Source organism: Uloborus diversus, chromosome 7, assembly GCF_026930045.1.
Source record: "Uloborus diversus isolate 005 chromosome 7, Udiv.v.3.1, whole genome shotgun sequence".
Taxonomy (NCBI): domain Eukaryota; kingdom Metazoa; phylum Arthropoda; class Arachnida; order Araneae; family Uloboridae; genus Uloborus; species Uloborus diversus.
Genome location: NC_072737.1, coordinates 171,774,720 through 171,795,683, shown reverse-complemented (window position 1 = coordinate 171,795,683; position 20,964 = coordinate 171,774,720). Strand labels below are relative to the sequence as shown.

Here is a 20,964-nt window from a genome sequence, read left to right as displayed (position 1 = left end):
GCTTTTAATTTGTGGACTTTAAATCTAGGTATAAAGTCATTTTCCCCCATGGTTTCCTTTTTGATTTCAACAACGTTACAACTCAACTTCAGAAATTAAATTTCGGAATCAGGTTTTTAAGAAGAAATTCCACAAAATTTCGGGTTTAATTATTAAATTTAGCTTTCTTCATAAACCTAAAAGTTATGATTTCCTGTGCAAGATATGCAAAAAAAAACTAGCTGCGTCGTCCGGCTTTGCACAATCTACCTCGAAAATAAAAGTTGTGTCATGTGGCGTCTGTTTAACAATCAGGCGAAAGAAAATCAGAAAAATTTTGCGGCAGATTTCGAAAAAATAACCAAAAAGGAAACATTTTAAATCCCCGATTACAGGAAAAGCCTCAAAACAAATGTAAAAATTTCATTCGTTCATATTTGAGAAAAAAATGGCAACAAATCATTCATTTAATTTTCTTTAAAAGCTACAGATTTTAATAAAAGCATTGTTGCGGAGAGTTGAGATGAAGCACCGTCGAAAAATAATGACTTTCTGACGAAATCTAAGTATCATAATTAAGTTTTAAATTGATATCTCAGCTAATTATTATCGGAGTATTATGTTAAATAGCCAAACATAAAGACAAGAAAATTGGGAATGTATCAATACCTGGTTCGATGGTCAGTTCACTGACGTTCGGGAGAAGTAACACGGACATAGATACAAACGCTCATTTTTTAATTATCTAAGATACATGCTCATTCTGGAGCATGGCTAAATAGCATTATAACGATGAAGTTCATCATTCAAAATATAGCACTTTTGCAGGTTCTTTTTCCAAATTTTCCAGGTTTTTGACAAAATGCATGACTTTTCTTGCCGTTTTTTAATCAGAATAAAATTTTTGAAAATTCCAGGTTTTTCCTGACCAGTGGGACTGGTCCGAAACATGTTTAAAATACAAATTCATTCTGATGATGATACTTTTAAATGTATGGTTTAAGGCAAAAATATTCGTTTTGTTTTCTTTGCTGTTCATTATCGTAATTTGCAAAAGAGTATGTTTGCCACTTTCCCCCGATATTTTTGTAGTTCCAATTTCGCCTCAAAAGTCATCAAAATGCAGAATTTAATCTCTATTTTACAAAAATTCTTTCGGGGAAGAAACCCCCAAACCCCCTGATATTGGGGATATTCTATACCCCACCTAAAAGGTAGCACTGTATTACTGTCTTGATCTCATTTCCCCTCTTTAGGTCAATTCAAGGTGGACAGCAGGTAAAGGCATTGCCTGCGATATAAAAAAAAGTAAGGCATTGCCTTAGGATCAGGGGAAAAAAAAAAGTGTGTGTGTGTGGGGGGGGGGGGGGGCTTCAAAAAATGGCCTTCTGTAGACACTCTGCTCTAAGCATGATTTCAACAGCACAACAGCAGAAGTAAATGTTTATATTATTACCTGATTTCAGAACTTTGACACTAAAGAACAGGACACTACACTTTGAAGTGTCAAAATTTCCCAATGCTACCATATCAGAACATGTAGTAAAAACATCCTGAAAGAGTAAAATGATTGTCATACTTTACATTTTGTAGGTGAGCAAATTAGAAAATTCACACAAGAATTTAAAACAGCAATAATAATAACATAAAAAGGCAAAGTGTAAAACAGAATTTAATTTAAACTGAATGGTAGCAAACATAGCAGCAAAAGGTATAAACAGCAAAAATACTCAGGGGTCATAGCGCATTTTGAAGGGTCAAAAAGTTGGAAAAGTAGGATATTTTCGCTAAAAAGTAGGACACTTTTGCAAAAAAGTAGGAAAATGTAGGACCAATATGTTAATGCAAAAAAAGGAAATTTTCAAAACAATTAAAAAGTAATGGAGCAAAAATTTTTCATGAAAAACTTCCTTTTGTATTTTTAACTGCCCAGTATATATCTTACATGCAAAATATATAAATAAATGAACAAACAAACAAATTAAAAAATACGATATTTAACTGGCGAACTGTATGTATAGTACTATATATAAAGTACACTTTTTATAGGTTGACTCAACTTCTTAAGCTAGTTATTAGAAATTATTTTTAAGATTTTTTTGCTTTTTTTTTTTTTTCAAAATTCAGATGAAATATCATTCATAAGCATGAAATAAAAAGATATGTGCAATACTGATGTAGAAGCAATATTAGATTGTCGACTCCAGAAACTTCAAATTATAAGTAAAACTCGTAACGTTTTAGAGTTGTCATCTTAATATATAAAAATCAATGTCCTGAGATAATATATATACATATATATATACATATATATATATATATATATCAACGCACAGCCGAAACCGCTGAAGCTTCAGACTTGAAATTTGGCAGGCATGTCCGCATGATTACGAAAGTAACCACTAAGAAAGGATTTTTCGAAATCTCAATTAGTTCGGGAGAAATTAATTAAAACCTCTTAATTTCTGAGAAATTAAAACCTGTCATTGAATTCAAATCCCTTATTTTCGAAGGCTTTCCTCCATTCAAATCATTATTCAGTACTTCATCTCAACTTTTGGTCGATAGCGAACTATAAATTTGATATTGTTTTTGTTTCTCACGTGGTTCTTCGAGGCTTTTCTCAAGTCAAATCATAATGTTTCTGTCTATTGCTTTCATTTCTTCAAAACTAGAAACGAAGTTTTTAAGAACATCATCACAGGTGAACTATCCTTTTGAATTTAGAAGAGTACAGTTTCCTGTTAAAGTTTGCTTTACAATAACCATTAATAAATCACAAGGACAGACATTAAAAGTAGCAGGGACCAATTTAAGAGAAGACTTTTTTTCACATGGCCAATGTTATGTAGCTTTCTCCAAAGTCAGTTCATCAAGCAGCTTAATAATTTTAGCACCAGAAAAAATAAACTAAAAATGTTGTATACAAAGAAGTTCTTGCTTAAACATAGGTATATCAATAAAATGTGGATGGCCTGTGTTTGCAAAGATAATCAATACTTTAAAAGGATCGTTAATAACAGTTAAAGATCGGTTAAGGACAAAGGCATATATGTAAGGAGTTCAGGGGCCACGGGATCCTCCCCAAATTAGAAAAAGTTATAGGTAATAAGTAATTATTATAGGGGATTTTCGAAACTAGGTGCACCAAGCACTGTTAAGCCCTGCTAATTCCATTACCCGAGCAATGCCGGGTACGGGAATGCTAGTAGTACATAAGACGTTTTTATTTTAATTTTATTATTTTAAAAGCCTTATCCTAGAACTCAGTTCCAGTTCCTCTAAAGTGATTTCTTTAAGTAAAAATTTTATTAATTTTAAATTGCAAATTTCCTTTTTTAAATACTAATTTGTACATTTAACTAAATACTTTTAAAATGCTAGCCAAAAAGCATGAAAGTAATAAAAAAAAACTTTGTTTAGGGAAAAAAAATTATAATAAACATATTAGTTTGTTGACTTGTTTGTTTTAAAGGAAAGTATTACTAGTAGAATTAGATATGAAAAACCTAATTATCCTGCACTGCAGGTGGCATGCAGTATTTTGAACATAATACGAATTAATGTGTAAAATTATATCACTGAGCAAGAATAAATAAGATGGGGGTGCCTCCAGGGTGCACCACCCTAAATACCACCAAGGACCCCCCCTCCCCCCAAAAACAATACCTCTTAAAGCATCCCTCCCCCATTCTAAAAATTTGAACAGCACAGTCTGTGCCATGACCCCTCTATGGTGGACATCCCTGAATAAGAATAAATTAAATACTTGTTTAAATTTAAATGCTATTTTATTTCTCAGAACCCACGCCCCCTTTTTTTCTTTTCTTTTCAAAAAAAGACTTTGTTCAATACACTAGTAGCAATAATATTAAATCGAATATTCAGTTTTTGTTGCAACATCTCTAGAGAAATCTTTTAAACCAACAAGATTTTTTCACAAAAGAATTTGTTCAAGAACTTGTGGGTCATTCCATGTAAAAATAACACTTTTCTGCTAAAATTTATGTTACCATTTAGGATTTCAATGAAATTGGTGTATAGTTAATGTTTACACATTAATAGAAAGCTTTTTTTTTACATTTAAATATGAAACCCATTATGATCCATGCCATTTCCATACATTGATTTTTCTTAAATTTTTGAATGAAGAGTTTGCAGAGATTTTTTTTTTACATTGCTGTACTTTTAAAATGGATGAATACTTGAAATGTTCTTAAAGACTTTTTATGTGTTATCGATATCAACATCTATGTTAAATTTAATCAAAATCAACTATTGTGCAGCCAAGCCAGGAATACCCTGGTGGGAGGTCACTGTGACCTTCTAAAAATTTCTTTATTCGGCAAACTTTGTCTGAGGTGGAAACAAATGGAGAAACACTTTAAGATTCTAAAATTTTAATTTTCTAATTTTACTCCTGATGTTAAAAAAATAATGAGGCCTGAGTCACGAAGTATGAAAAATTATATGATATTTCACAGCTCCTATCTATTTACATCATGAGGAAATTGAGGGGTGGGGACTCCTACAAGATAAAGGTATTCTATTCCAAAATCATGGGGAATGTCTTCCAATTAAAATTGCAAGAAACTTAAAGACCTTTTATGAATGAGATGAAATAAGCTGAAAATACTATCAAGAGTACACACAAATCTGTTTCTGTGCGATTTGTATCGTGTACAAAATATGAAAATTTCAATCAGATTGGGAATCAATTGAGGAAATTATTTTTAAAATGAGTGCGGCACCCTGATGGGAAGTCACTGTAACCTCTCAAAAATTCCTTATTTGTAAAATTTTGTCTGACTACTTGGCAAAATTATCATCACTTGGTTTACTTTGATTTGTTTTAAAGATAAGCAATTCCTAGTTATTTTGTAAGCTTTTGGGTTATTTTCTACATGAGACTTATTTTATGCAGTCCCTATCCACCGCATAAATTTTTTTAAAACTGTGTTGCAAAAACAACTTTTTATAGCTACTAGTGATGTTTTGAATGATTTTTTTATGCTGTCCCTATCCACTGCATAAAAACAGGTTTGGATGTATATCCATACAAACATATAATAGGAAAAAGTAAAAACATCCTGAAGGTGGATTCTCTGCAACTGGAGTTTTTTTTTTTTAATAAACAGAAAAAAATCCTATTTAAAGGTAATTTTCATTAAATTTGCTGCATTTAAGAGCCTAAATCTTGTACACTAGCAGGTCAGAGTGGAACACATATGAGGTATGTAATGCATCGCCCACAAAAATGTGAAGATAGTGATCAAGAATTTGATTATCTAATACCAGTAGCTAAAAAACATAGAGCAATTCTACTTTTAAACTTTCACCCAAATTTATCATAACTATACAACAAATTAAAAAACACTAAAATTCACAAAAAATAAAAACAAAAAATACCCCCTCCCCCTTCACAAACGCACATAAGAACTCCAAACAAGGAAACACTCTTGCAATCCATTACTTGACACAATACAACTTAAATAGAATCAATTTTATGCCTTGGATAAATGTCTTCTTCTACTTAAAACATGTTGTATTATAGTGTTTTGGATCCAACAATGCAATATTTCAACATGAACCCACTTTGATCCTATCTTGAAACTTCTACAACCATTTCAGTAATGTATAAACATTTTCTTTAAAAAAAAAATTGAAAAAAAAAAAAAAATAAGGCAGCACATTTTAAGAAATTTAAAATTTAAATTCAATAAAAATTTTAATTTAAATTTAATTAAAATAAATTTGTTTTAGACCTAATCATGTTGCATGTCATTGAAAAGGTTATTAAAAGGCTGTCAAATGGCACTTGTTTCAGGTCTCTACCTTGTTTGGAAAGAATTCTGGGTCATTTTTAAAATTGGATCATTCACATTTTTTGATCTATTTTTGGTACTTTTACAGCGCTGTATCTTCAAAACAGTTTCGTATTTTTCAAAAAAAAAAAAAAAAAAAAAAAATACATTTTTCATTAAACATTACCCTTGTACCAAATTTCATCAAAATCTGAGAGGGTGAGGTAAAACCAGTGTGTTGATTTGATACGGAATGACCTTATTGCAAAGCACCAGGTTCAAAATCAATGTTGATCGAGGAAAGAGAATTTTTTTTGGTTTCAGGCAAGGCTGTACATGATAACCATTTTGAAGCATTTTATTGTGCTTCAAGTGCTATTATATCTAAACCTAGCTATTTACAGAAGGCAAAGAGTTTGAACTGATTGTGCTCAGTACTTTGTATCCAACAAAATTTTAAGTCAGAAATAACATGAAATTTTGAATTTAAAACTTTTTTTTACTTTAAAAAAAGTTTTATTTCTCTGATTTAACTAAACTTCATTCTGGCATACTGAAAAGTGTATCTATTTTACAAAACTCTTAAATTTTAAGAAAACATAACAAAAAAAAAAAAAAAAAATGTGGGAGGATTCAATTTTTTTAACTAAAGGTCAAATTGACATTCAAATATAATAACAAAATCACATGCCAGCAAAAAAAAAAAAAAAAAAAAAAAACATACAGAATCAAGTATAATTATTAAAAATTTGTATTTATATTGATGGTTTTTTTACTATATATACTTTTTACAAACCAAAGTTATTTCTTAATAAAAGCAATACAATTCAGAAGAAATTGCAGGCATGTATAACTCTGTGAAATAAATTCAATATTAAATATAAACTAAGGCCCCTATAGTGGAGGAGCCGACGCATCCGCCATTTTGGAGGATGCGTCGATGATGCGTCGAGGATGCCGCGCTTGATCCAGTGCTTCGCAGCAATAGCATAGCTGCTGATGTTTACATTCCTTTAGCATGTGTTAAATTGAGTCAAATAGATGGCTGTTAATCGTGAAAACAGCTCCAAAAAAGGATTTTAGCTCTTCAGATTTCCAGCTGATGCAAAAAGAGATGGATAATTAATAGCCCACGAAGTAACTGGCAGCCTGGAAACAACGCCAACTGTTTCCAAAATTTGCAGGGTTGGCAAAAACCCGGGTTTTTTTAAAAAAGCCCATGGACCCAGGGTTTTTTTAAATACCCCCCCCCCAAAAAAAAACCAACTAAAGCTGGGTTTTTTATAAAGAAATGTGGGTTTTTTTGTCTTTTTTTAGGGGAAAGGTGGGGTACTCGTAGCATATTGTAGCATAAGTATATGGACAAAGCACAAAAATTGTGTTGATAAAAAAGCTGGAAAATTCAGCGTTTTCTGAAGAAAGGTATAAAAGACGACAAAATTCAAGAATGGTGAAGTTTCAGATTTTTTTAGTTTCCATGATTACCAACAGTTAAGGCTAATTTACTTCTTGAGTGATAAAATCTATTGTTTATTTGTTCGTTTTTAACTTCGACATTTTTTTTTTTTTTTTTTTGTATTTTACTTTATTGTATTTCATTTTGTTATGCAAAACTACTGTAGAACCTCAAGAATTTTAAATCCCTTTTTACTGAATTCCAGCTTAATCAAGACATTTCTTTGAATTTTATGTTGCCTGTTTTTCTATTTCTGTGTACACAGAGTAAAAATATTAATTAAACTTTTTCGTAAGATAATGAAAATACTGTACATCCTATTCCATTTTCTGTCCGACCATTTGTAAAACCTGTTAATTTCTAAAAAATATACCTTGTTTATTCGAGTTTTGTGACGTGTTGGTTTGCAGAAAATAATTCACATGAGAGCCTTTTAGCTAAAGTAGTATCCTTTGTACAATCTGCAAATATGAGAAAATCTGACGTGACAGGACTTAGTCAAGATAATTTGAGTTCCTTATTGACCAGTTGAAGGGAAAAAGTTAAATATATTTATTTAAAATCTTTGAAGCATTTTTTAATGCCCTTAAGAGTTAAGAAATACTATTAAAGTTCAAAATTCATTTTTTATGTCCATTGCCTATTGTGAAGAAGAAATAAAAAAGTAGTTTAAATTGTAAAAGTATTTAAATTAATTATTTTTTAAAAAAAAGTTCTCAGAAAATTAAAAAAACCCCAAAAGTGGGCTAAATAATGGGTTTTTTTCAAAAAAACCCATTGGGTCCAACCCAATTGGGTCCAATCCGGGCAACCCTGAAAATTTGGCCAATGTTCACCTTCGCTCTCTGACTCTCTCGTTCCCTGTTTGACGAATGATTGCCAATAAAGGTAGCTTTCCTTGTTGTACGCTTGCTCCAAAATGGCGGATATGTCGACCTCTCGGGTTTTAATATAAACTATTTACAAATTTTTATTTTTTGAATGCAAATTTTTGAAATCACCTCCGTTTCAAAGTCTTCTGAAGGAATTTCAAGCTAAATTCTAAAGGAAAATCAAGCTAAAAAGTAGGAAAAGTAGGAACTTTTGCTGAAAAGTAAGACATTTCATACTTAAGTAGGAAAAAGTAGGAAAAGTAGGAAGAAAATGAGCCCTGCATAATTTCAATGTTATAAAAATTAAGATCATCAATTCAAAATACTCCACATACAAACTGGTGCAACAAACAGGCATAAGAATTTTGTTTTCATACAACGTTTTCATAATTATATATGCTCTGCAATAATTTTCAAGAAAATGAAAGACAATTTTCTCTTTTACATAATTACTCTCAGCTCATTGGGCTTGTGAACGTCTCCCTAAAATTTCAAGGCAAAATCGGATCTAACAGTTTGAGAGAAAATACAACAGAGAGAAAGAATCAAAAATATATCAACAGATTCAACCGTTATGTAAACATTCTGACACAGCCAAATTTTATATGCAGTAAAACCTGTGTACAACAACACTGTTGGGACCTAAAAGAAATATTGTGATAGGCAGGTTATCGTTTATAGACAGTTTGATTATTTATGCTGACATTTTACTGGGGCCAAAAAAAAAATTGTTATGGTTATCGTTATAGACAGTATCGTACACAGGTTTCACTGTATTAATAGCTTAGTTCATTTGTTCAGTATATTTTTTCATTTTAATGCAATCATTGGTCTTATTTCATGAATTGCTTTATTTAAAAATTAAACATTTAATTTCAGCTATTGGCAAAATTTGACAAGCCAAGTGCATTGTTTTGGCCAGTTTGGCGAAAAATGTTGAAAATACTTGTGACATACTTGTAACGGGGGGGGGGGGGGAGTACCGCTCTTATATGGGCTTTTGTGGTTTATAAAAAAGTATAAATTCTTTTACCTGAAATTTATCCTGTCACATTTATACAATAACATTTCTTGAAATCATAAATTCAAAAAAATTTATGTGACAAGATACGTTACAAATTTGAATTTTAATGGTATTCTTTTAAATAGCTCATTTATAATGCAGAAATATATTATTTAATAATTCTTCACTATTCTGTCCAATAAAAAATGGCAAGATAAAATATAGTTCATTTTGCCATCTTTCCAGCAGTTGTATGATTCTACACAAGGGATCATCAAAGAGGTCAATATCAACCCTTGACTGTCAATATATTAATTAGGGGTTGATCCTATCTGGGGTAGATGGATACCAATGCCAATCAATCACTAATTTATTAACAGTAGCGCAATAAATACGATTTTCGGTTGGATGTTTCCATTGCGTAAGAGAATTAAATACATAAACTGCTTATTTCCCTTATTGGATATGGAATTTAAAATTGAACAGAAAAGCAAGCACATGTCATAAATACTTACATTTTTGATAATCAAATTGATTCTTTCTTTGATCAATATTTTGGCAAAAAAGTATTTGAATACATTTTCTTGACATTTTTCAAAGGACCAACTTCTAAGTTTAAGAATTTTTCACAAGTTTCATGACCTTAACCCTTTGACATACAAATAAATTTGTTTTGATGTTCTTATAGTATACCACTTAATTTGGCTCAATTGTGAACATGAACACTCATGTACAAGCTCAAAAACACAGAGCTTGTACACAGTGCCCTTTATCATGACTCGAGATTTCAATATTTTCTATTTAGTTATTGTTACTGGGGGGGGGGGGGGGGAGAAAAGGGGGGGGGGGGTAAGGAGAAATGCAACCTCAACAGCGTAAAAAAAACAGCATATCTAATAATATACTGCCTGGTGTTGGCCCAAGTCTTGAACTGGCACATAAAATGAACTAAGTCTCCAAGACATCATTGTATCACAAAGAGTCAATATAGCATAACATGGTTACTTACTTTGCAAATGTCAGTTGCAAGTTGTGAAACAACTATTTCAGGGCTGATAGACTTCCTTGATTTCCTTCTTTTCCCACTTGACTGTAAATCTTTTTCTTTATTGCACTTCAAGAGCGGCAACAAACTACTTGCACACCATGATATTAAATCTTCAATAAATTTTCCACACTCAGCCATGTACTGAAAAAATAATAAACAGTAAGTTAGAACATCTGCCTCCAGCTTCGTTTTCGAATATTCGAGACTGACGAGATCATAGCAAGGATGAAACTACATTCTCTGGATGTCATAACTGGACTGTTAGTGTTGCAAATAGTGGGCACATCTACAAAATTATTACACGTAAAAAAAACTTTAAAAGTAAAAGTAATACACTACCACAATAAATTTCATACAACTCATTGCAATATGATACTGAGTGATGAAATTTTCTAATTTTAAAAAGCCATTTCATACCACACACAATAATTAGTGTAAATGATTTTAAAAATATGCAAAAGAAAATGAAATTGAAAACATCAAATTGCAAAAACAAACAAATTTGAAAATTAGTTCTAAAAAACAACATTAATATTGTGAAGTTGTTTGTGCGCACCCCCAGGTGTTTCCTAACCTGGGGGTGACAAACTCTTGAGAGGCGATGCAATGAGTGAGTAGTTAAAAGATAAACTAATCGTAATAAAAAAGTCACTAAATATCGAAATTGAAAACCTAGATCAGAGGTTCTCAAACTTCAGACAACCGCGGACCCTTCCGGAAAATTTACAAACTTCGCGGATCCCCAAACCCTCCCGGCGCATGCAAAAAAAAAAAAAATATTTGACACACAATTAAAGCTATTTCTTTCTAATATATTTTTGCTTTTTTTTCCTTTAAATTTATTTATTCATTGTTCTATATATTTTTCAGAGCTCTAGCCTGCTTTTAATTTCTTACATTATTATTTTGGGTCTCTAAAGAAAACTATTCGAAATTCAATAAAATGTTATAAGGAATAAAAATGTTGTGACTAAATTTCTACAAGTTTACTAAGAAAAATGAACTTTTGAAGCAAGGAAACAAAACGCTGTTAGCCTAGTTTAAGTGTATTAAGTCATGCACACAATATTGATAGAATTAGCGCTACTATCACTCCTCTTGACTTACCATTTCTTTAGCGTTGTTTACGTTCAGTTAAAACGACGCTCTGTTTCAACACGATGTAGTCGGCAATCCCACGCTTTTCCTTCCTTTAGAGGGCGACACCTGTATTGGACGATTATGCAGATTCATACACGTGCTTAGCCATGATTGGTTGCAGTGTTCTGCATGCGTATGGGAAGTATCTGACAACTTTCATGTCCCATGATGTATCAATAAGTCAATTTATTTTTGAGATTTAAGAGGATGTTTACTTACAGAACAGACTCTCTTACTCACTCACTTTTCTCACCAGAGGTAGCGACTTGATACTCTGTACCGGTTGGGCTGCTTAGCCATTTTACACAATTGTTGAGCATGTGCTAATAGGAAGGGAAGATGTTGACTCGGCCATACTAGATTTAGGCTTGGGTGTTGTTTGTGATCAGGTATGCAGCCATATTAAAGTAAACTCATGGTCTTTTTATATATATATTTTAAGTTGCTTTTAATGTTTTTGGTTAGAAAATAAATATTATTGTTTTAAAAAGTGTTTCGTTCATCTACGAATTTCCAACCAATCGCTCTGCCAAACAATATCAGATGTCTACATCATTCGCTATGACAACAAATATTAATTAATGTGTAGCGTGTTGAGTTCTGAGGGGGGGGGACAGCTGCTTCTGCATGTACTTAAGCAAGAACCTTTTTATTCCTCATAAATGTGCTTTGTTTTTGAATTAAAGTACTGTTACTCAGGGGTGCCCATCCCCCCAAGCTTGATGGCGCAAATCCCGCCCCTACAATTTTTCTTTCTTTCAACTTGGGTTAAACATAACACTTTTAGAGCATTTAACTTCCAGTTAAATTTATATAAATCTCGCATCTAGTGAATCAATTTAAAAAAATAAAAGAAAAAAAAAATCAAGAATTAAATTTGAGTGGGATATAGTGAGATATATAGTACATTACGTGAGAAATAAAGTGAAATAAATTAACCGTAAGCTGAAAAAATGAACAACTCGCATCAATAACAACTACAAGTACAAGAGATGCTAATGCACAATTCGAAGAAAAAAAAAAAAAACATGATGTATTAAAAATATTTTAAAAAAATGTTTGCCATGTCAAAAAACCCGCAGACCGTGCAACCCTTGGGGAGAGGGGCACGCCAGTGGCCTGATCGGTAAAGCATTGAACTTGTAACTAGAGGGCCCCGGGTCCGATCTTAGCCAGTCGAAGATCCGTCTTCATTAATGGTGACCGGGGGACGTTAAATATGCTCGTGGTCACGAAGTCCTCCAAGTGAAACAATACGTCTGGGGGTGCTGGACCAGGGATTGCTCGGTTTCTAGTTTGGATCAAAAAATCAGAGCTGTCTTCAGGGTCCCATCCAACTGGTTAAACCACAAACAGTAGTAGGTACGGGGGACCCTGGAGTGAAAAGTGAAAAAATAGACAATGAGGGGCCCTGCTGACTTTTTGCAGGGGGAGCCCAAAATTTATGGATCCGGGCCTGATTATCAGGTAGTATTTTTTCAAGCTAAACAAAATCAGTTTTGGAACTCAAAATTTCTGATTGAGTTAACGAAAAAAGTTCTCATGTCAGATTCTCTGAAGGGTTGAAATTAATCAAACCTATCGACCTTAATTTCCATTTTACTCATCCCCGAATGAATGTTAAGGTTTTTTTTTTTGACTTGACCACAAGTGGATAAGTGCCTAAGAACGTATAGACACGTGAAATATCCATTTGACGATTCCCGAGTTAATTACAACGAGTTTTCTCGTGACGTCTGTATGTCGCATAACTCAAGAATGGTATGTCCTAGAAAGTTGAAATTTGGTACGTAGACTCCTAGTGGGGTCTAGTTGTGCACCTCCCTTTTTGGTTGCATTCGGGTGTTTCTAAAGGGGTCTTTTGCCCTTTTTCGGGGGGGGGGGGGAATCATTGTTAATTTCAATGTAAACTCAAATGGTGTTATAATTTGGCTGACACTTGGTGATATATCACCAGTATTTTGGTCGGCAAGTTTTGTTGCCAACTTGGCAACAAATTTGGCGATTTAAAAAAAAAAGATTTTTTTTTTCAATTTGATTTCAATTTGGCCACTGTTGGTGATATTTAGAGAGTAAACTATTGAATCACATTAAAAATGCCAATAATGGGGAAATGACATTAAATTGGAGTAAAAGGAAGTCATGTGATGCACACATCAGCTCGTTTTTCTTTTGTTTGTTAAATTTTAACTGTCAATGTCTTTAATTCCTGTAGATTCCAAAAGGAAAATCTATACATGCAATAAAATAAGATGCTTGTGTGTGTGGCGCGCTTCTCGGGAAAACAGTAAGGTATAGAAAGATGAAATTTGGCATACAGGTGCAATTTTTGCTGAAGATGTGCAACTGGGCTTTCGATTTTTGATATTTTAATTAGAAAAAAAAGTTATTTAATGTGTTATGTGTCTTTTTGCACTTTTAAGTACTTTTTACCTCACAGACCCTGAATTAATTGCACCAGACAAACATTTTTGATACTATAGTGTAGGAAATTTAATTTTAAATATGATGAACAAAAAAAAATAAAGAAAAAAAAATAAATAAAAAAAAATTTGAAAATAGAGCAAGTTTTGTATTTTTTATTAATTTTTGGAAAAAACCCATCATTTTATATTTTTTCCTGGGTTTAGTTTTTTTTTGAGCAAAATGTACAGAAGCTTCTTTTTTGAAATTAAAATATGTGATAGTGAGAACATTTCACCCTCTTCAGAAAAAAAAGTTTAAAAATATGCAACAATTTTTTTTTTTTTACAAATTTTTAAATACTGAACCCCCTACCCATTTTTGCATGCCCGTAGATCGGTCGAAAAAACTTTCTTCCTTTCTGCTGTGATGTCACAACCTGGATTTTGACGTCACAACCTGGATTTCGATTCGGTATTGAAAAATCGTATCTTAATTCGCTACAGTTTTTATTATTTTCCATTTCTTTCTTTTTTCGATCCCTCCTCCTCCCCCGCTGGATGTCTCGCTGCATCTATTTTACGTTACATAATTGCGTACATTTCATTTGATAAAAACAGTTGAGTTTTTTCCTTTTTTCGGAAACTCTACTTTTTGCACACTACAGGGAACAAAAGATAGAGGTTTTTTTTTTGTTGATTTTGTGCTATTTAATTAAATAAATTAAACGCACGTTTTTTTGTTAGGAAATAGGTGGTTAGGTAACGTAAAGAGATAGATTGTATATGTAGCTAGAGAGCCGCCGAAGGCGGCAATCCTAGCGTAAAACAGTGTATGACACAAAGCACAACGAGATAGAAAAAGGAAATATTTTTTTAAATTAAGTTTGATATCAAAAGATATAGATTGATAAAAAACACAGCACAATTTATTCAAACAACCACCAAAGGCCACAATCTTGGCGTAAAAAGGTGAATGGCAAATAAACCAAACAGCCACCATAGACAGCTGTTTGCATAAAAAGGCGAATGGCAGAAAAATGTGAACCAGGCGGCTAGTAATTTCATTAAAAAATTTACTCCTCTTTTTGAAAAGTATACTAATGATCTTAGTTAAATATTTTCCTTCAAATACATATTAGTTGGTTTTTTAAACAAAGGCAAAAAAAAAAAAAAACTAAAAGAGGTCATTTTACTTATTTATTTATATTTTAGTTTAAGAGTGATTGGATAATATTGCATTGTTTTACATATTTTATTTTAAATTAAACATTTATATTTTCAATAATATTGATGTTCACTAAAGTCAATTTATAGTTCTTTCAAGGAAAAGAGAGAGGAGGGGGAGGGCGACGGGTGCCAGTTAAACTCTATAGGGGGCGATGTGCTTTAAAAGGTTGGGAACCACTGGGGTAAATGAATCAAACAGTATTCAAACATTTATAATAAAAATATAGATGTTGTCAAGCAGCTAGACATAATAGTATTTGCAGAAGACAGAACTCAACAACATTCTACTCTATTGCTAAAAAATAGGGCAATAAATATATGTTTCGTAATTTCTCTCAACCTGAAAATTTGAGTACATGTACCACTGTAGTTGAAATAGTACATGTTAGCGAATGTTGTTAATATTTTGAAACCAAAAGCAAGCAACCAACCAGCTTTTTACACATCATTTATGGCGGTTTCAGTAGATATACAAAGCAATATTTTTAAATACAATATAAAAATCAAATGATGGTATCGCAGAAGCCTGTAAAATCATTGAAATGGTATGATGCAACAAAAAAGGCATTGGAAATTGTACAAATAGAGGGGACATAATCCTAATAGTTTAAGAGATGAAGCAGATATGATCTTAAAACATCCCCTTTTTTCACCCACTAGTTAACATAATATTTGTACTTGAGCATGTGACCCTCAACAAGTGTATCTGTAATGTGGGCAACCCTCCATTTGAAAATGTTATACACTTTTTTGAAAACAACATGTGTGTGTGGGGGGGGGGGGGGGAGGCACAGGCCAAGTTCCTATATATATTTTTAAAAAAAAATTTAAAACAAATACTTACAGTATGATACAAGAGAGCAGCAATCTTCATTAAATTGAATAAATTCTCCTTTACAAGAGAACAAGTGTATCCAGTGTGACCCATTTGTTCGAATTTTTCCTGTAAATAAAGAATATATGCATAAATATTTAATTATAAAACATGTGCCACATGCTTTCAACCAGGACAACTTGACTGGTTTTTGAAAACAATATTTGGAACTTTAATAACTCCCAAAGCCATCTAATACATGCAGTTGTGTTGCACAGTGAGAACATTTCATAACTGAATACATTGTGTTCGATCAAGTTAGACAAAAAAGACGTTTTACATTTTTTAACAAGGCATACATAACAAAGAATTCAAATTTAGAGCATTCTTCCATATTTCAAAGCAAAGTCTTATAACTTTTATTTAAAGATTAAAATTGAATCTGCATAAGGTCAAAATATGCCAGATATCATTGACTGTACACAGAGTTTTTTCATACTATTATTAATTTTCACTAAGATCAAAAGTTAGCTCAATAGCAAGGAATAAAGAGTCTGGCAGTCTTGCTAAAATCAAGCACTTTAACTAAAATGTTCAAGTCCAATGTTTTTTAAATGAGGTTCAAACAAGTCATTAATCTACATAAAAACTCATGTTTTAGAATCAGTTTTCATAAAGACCAAACAGTAAATCTACAACTCATCATACAAATTTTGTGGCTTCAAACACATGACGAGAAATTTAAGTTTTATGCATTCCAAGATATTTTTCACTTTGGAAAATTAAAAGCCAATACTTTTAATTTACGATATTTTCATCCGTTAAAAAAATGTTTTTCTCAAAAATTAATATTTACAAATGTGCTTGTGAAATTCATTTCTTATAATACCAGGTCCTAAATAATATAATATCAGACTTAATGATAGTTCTAAATAATGTACATAATCTAGAGACTGACCAAAAACATCAATATAATTTAAGAGGTAAAAAAATATTTAAAAAGTTCTCTAAAGTATAGTCAAAAATATGTAAAAAACGTGTCTTTAAAGAGCACAAGTGTTATCAGGGATGTTTTCTAGTCCCTAAGTATAAATGAACTTAAGCTATTTATTATCTAATGAAGTAGTAGTGTTTTATCAGTAACTTACAGACATTCTACACATAAAATCATACATTTATAACATCTAAATATGATCTACTCTAATGGGCATAGCTGATTTTAGATTTAGGCTACGTTGAAAAAAAAGTATTCAATGAACTTGCTAAACTTAGACTAACCATCAAACTCATTGTTTTACCTAAAACAAATAAATTTGTTAGTATGGGTTAGTAAGAGACACCTGTCTCTAATTATCCCCACAAAAAATAAAAATGGGATAATAAGAGCCTGGCCCACAACTTGTAAATAAAGAAGGCTCTCAAGATGTCTTGGTCAGAAGTTTAGACATTCATAACTATTCAAACACCTGACCAACAAATAAAAATGATAAAAACGTAAAAAAAGTCAAACTTTTAGGTAAGTTCAACGAGAAGGTTTTTTTCATTGTACAAAAAAAAAAAAAAAAAACTTTTAAACTTTTAAATAAGCGTATTGTAGTAAAGTATACATATGATACTTATAACATTGCATATTTTTAAAGTTGTCTTAAGTACTTTTTTTTTTGATTTTTTGTTTATGTCTCTTATCATCCCGACTTCTCCTACAACATTTTAAGTTAAGTAAAAATATATTTTTTAAAATTTTTTGTTTTATTAAAATAGTAATTTTAAAACGTAATATCAAATGAATTTCCTTGAAAATCTAAAAAACGGTAGAGTAAATTATCTATGTGGAAATATAATTGGAAATTCAAAACAAATATTTTATTTCAAGTAACCACTTAGCATAATAATTCTAAAAAATTATAAAAAATAACTCTTGCAGACGATCATGATAAAACTAAAAAGTTTAATATTGAAATAATTTTTAACTAAATTTTTAAGCAATATAATTAATTGTTGCAAGAATAACAAGTAATAGTGAAAGTATAGAAGTAATGTTGTTATACTTATGTAAATAATAGACAAAGTATTTATGTAAAACAAATTGAAACCTTTCAACATCTATTCATATGGAGCCATTTTCTAACTAAGTAGTTAGGTTTTAATGAATGAATACAGCATTTTAACTGTTCAAATAAATAAATAAATAAAAATGAAAAAAAAAATAAATAAATAAATTACTTTTGTACATGAAATAATATGAATAAATAAATAAAATAGTGTGTTTATGGGCAAGTAAAACCTGTAAGAAATGATCTTGAAAATAATGAATTTTTATGAATCAAATTAAGAAAAACTTACTTTTATTACGTCAAGAGAAGACAACATTTTAATCAGAAGATCAGGACAAGTTTGTAGCAGCACATTTTGGCAAACTCTATGATCCAGCATAAAACTCAGCATGCGAGCAGCTAAGTAAGGTTTTGCTTCACTTTCTTTTGGCTGATCTTTCTTTTTGCAACTTGAACGCCGCTATGCGAAAAAGAAAAACATTAAACTTGTTGAAATGTGAAGAAAAAGCAGAAAATCAAAAGAATTCAACAGTTAAAATCGCTTAACAAGCAAAAATAGAAGATAATCAAGCCATCTCATATTTTCATTTGCATTATTTTTGACAGTAAAAAGACTAAAAATTACCATATACCTAGAACATGGTAATTTTTAGCCTTTTTGGCCCCTTCCCGATTTAGAGCGAATTTTTCAAAATTTCAGAGTGCATCCACATGCCTGACTCATCTTCTTGTATGACTAAATAAAACCAAGTACATAACACTACTCAGTAATGTTACCTGCACAGTCCACAAGCCAAAATGTAAAGTTAAGTTCTCTCTCCAAATGCAACAGTTACTGTTTGGCTGGTAACCAGTTGATGGTTTGGAAATCGTTCAACAGCTTCCAAAAAGGTGAAATTAAGAGTAGATAGCATTTTTTTCTCTCTGTAACTAGTAGGAGAAAGGAAAGACTTCTTTGTTTTTGTAGTAAAATACCTTAGGGGGCCACTTTTGCCCCACTCTTCTTTCAATATTTGTATTGCTATACAGACTAAATGAATAAATCCAGGGGTCTAGACAGGATATTTGGGTCCGTTAACGGACCCTTCACAAAAATCCGATCAACCAAAACGGATTTTTCACAAAATCTTGATCAACCAAAACGGACCCTTCACAAAATTCTGATAATTCTTATAAACAAAGAACAGATCTCTCCCAAATTGTTTATTGAAAGAGCAAATCTGAAAGCAAAATAACGCATATGTTTCCCTACATAAAACCAATAATTTTTGGAACCATTAATTTTTTTTAAAAATCAAATTAGAGCCATCAGCTTATACAAAATCTGCTAATTTTGCAAAGAAAAAAAAATGGGCACTGGCATCTTGTGATGCTCCTGCAAGCGATAAATAATTGCTACTGCCAAATAAATATAATGCTTGTTGTTTGTATCTTGGAAAGAAATTAACAGCTGAAAATAAGTTTTGTTTTAAATAATTTTGTTTGTTTGTTTTATCACAGCTAATTAGCACTGGTGTTTTTGTAAACTTTTCTAAAAAGGCTTTGGTGAGCACTTTTGGTGTTGTTGTAAATTTTTCTGAAAAGGCTTTGGTAAGCACTTTTCTCTCCATTCATGATTTAATAAACAATAATCGTTTAGCCTTTATAATGACTTGATTAGAAAATATTCTCATCATTTTACCAGCTTGTCAATATTTGCTTTAACTGTTATTTTAGAGAATATTATATGGGTTTGATTTTTCGATGGTAACAAGGATAATTAACTTTAAATAACTAACCGTAACTTTTACTAAATTTTTTTTTTTTTTGTTAGATGTCTACATTTTGAAAAATGCAATCTTTTAACATCCGATACGAGAATCATATTTTGTTCTTTTTTCAAGCTAACTTCGCTTGATTAGGATGCAAATAAATGAAAAAACTCCTTATTTTTGTTGAGAAGCTCATTTCAAGTTTTTAAAGCAAAATTCCATTTTCTTGTATGAGTCAAAAATTAAAATGCTGAATCAATGGTTTAATTTGTTTTTGTTTTTTTGCTTCAACTGTGTCCACAGATATTAATGATATGTTTACCATAGGACTGTAAAATGCAGTTTTAAAATAATTTTATCCAAAAATATTTTTTTTACAAGCCATTTTTATATATTTGATGCCTTTACTTAGAGAATTGCGATCTCTTTGCATTCGCTATGGGAATCCGATTTTTCCAATTTTTGATGCTTAGTACACTTTGTTAAGAGGTAAACAAATAAAATCTCTTTTTATTTTTGTTAAAATCATGGAAGTTATAAGTTTTAAACTAAATTCTGTGTTTTTTAAGAGTGTTTTATACCCAGGGTTAGAGACGTACCGAGTACTCGGTAACTACTCGGTACTCGGCCTACTCGGCCAATTTGCCGAGTACTCGGTACTCGGCCAAATTCTGATCAGATACTCGGCCGATACCGAGTAGTTGCAAAAAATTGAATATTGTCCAACACAGATACTAAAATTTATAAAAAAAAGAACAAGCATTATATTCTGCAAACATTTACAATTAAAATTTATAAGTCAAATTTTATTTTTGAAAATAATGAAGTTTGTAATGCTTCAATGGAATAAATCTTTATTTTAATGTCCCCAAAGTTGATAAAACTTATTTATTAAAAATTATGCAAAAAAGGTAAGAAAAGAAAATATGGAATTTTTATATTAAAAATGGATTTTTGCTACAAACAAAAATTAGTTATAAAAATATAAAAATTCCTTTGCTTAAAAAATAAAAAGAAATAAAACGTTAAAAGCACAGTGCAGGAACATTGCAGACACGTGTTTTGGTGTTACCAGGAATTCCTTTTTCAATGCACAAAATGGGAGCTCGTGAATTTAAACAGGGTTCATACACTTTTGGTTAAAAAAAGTTCCCTGACTTTTCCAGGTTTTCCAGGTTGTTTTTTTAGAAAATTCCAGGTTACTCGCTTCATTAAAAATTCAAGTTTAAATAGTAATATTTTCAAAATAATTAAAATTGTTTAAAGTAGCAATGCAGAAGAACTGAAACTTCTCCCCTTAGATTTAAAAAAAAAAAAACTTGGATTTTTTTCCTTTGTTTTCTCTGTCAAAATTTTAAGTTTTTTTTAAACATTTTGTTCAAAATTGTTTTAATTTGTTTACTATTTGTTG

General features: G+C 31.2%; 1 protein-coding gene across 1 annotated transcript in view; it reads right to left on the bottom strand.

The window, feature by feature from the left end:
- LOC129227003 (condensin-2 complex subunit G2-like) overlaps nucleotides 1-20,964 on the bottom strand; it is a gene marked incomplete in the record, with an annotated part of 107,061 nt that overhangs the window by 4,660 nt on the left and 81,437 nt on the right. The window contains 4 exon segments of the mRNA XM_054861630.1: nucleotides 1,436-1,532; nucleotides 10,124-10,303; nucleotides 15,779-15,877; nucleotides 18,092-18,262. Coding sequence (XP_054717605.1) covers nucleotides 1,436-1,532; nucleotides 10,124-10,303; nucleotides 15,779-15,877; nucleotides 18,092-18,262 — 547 coding nt within the window.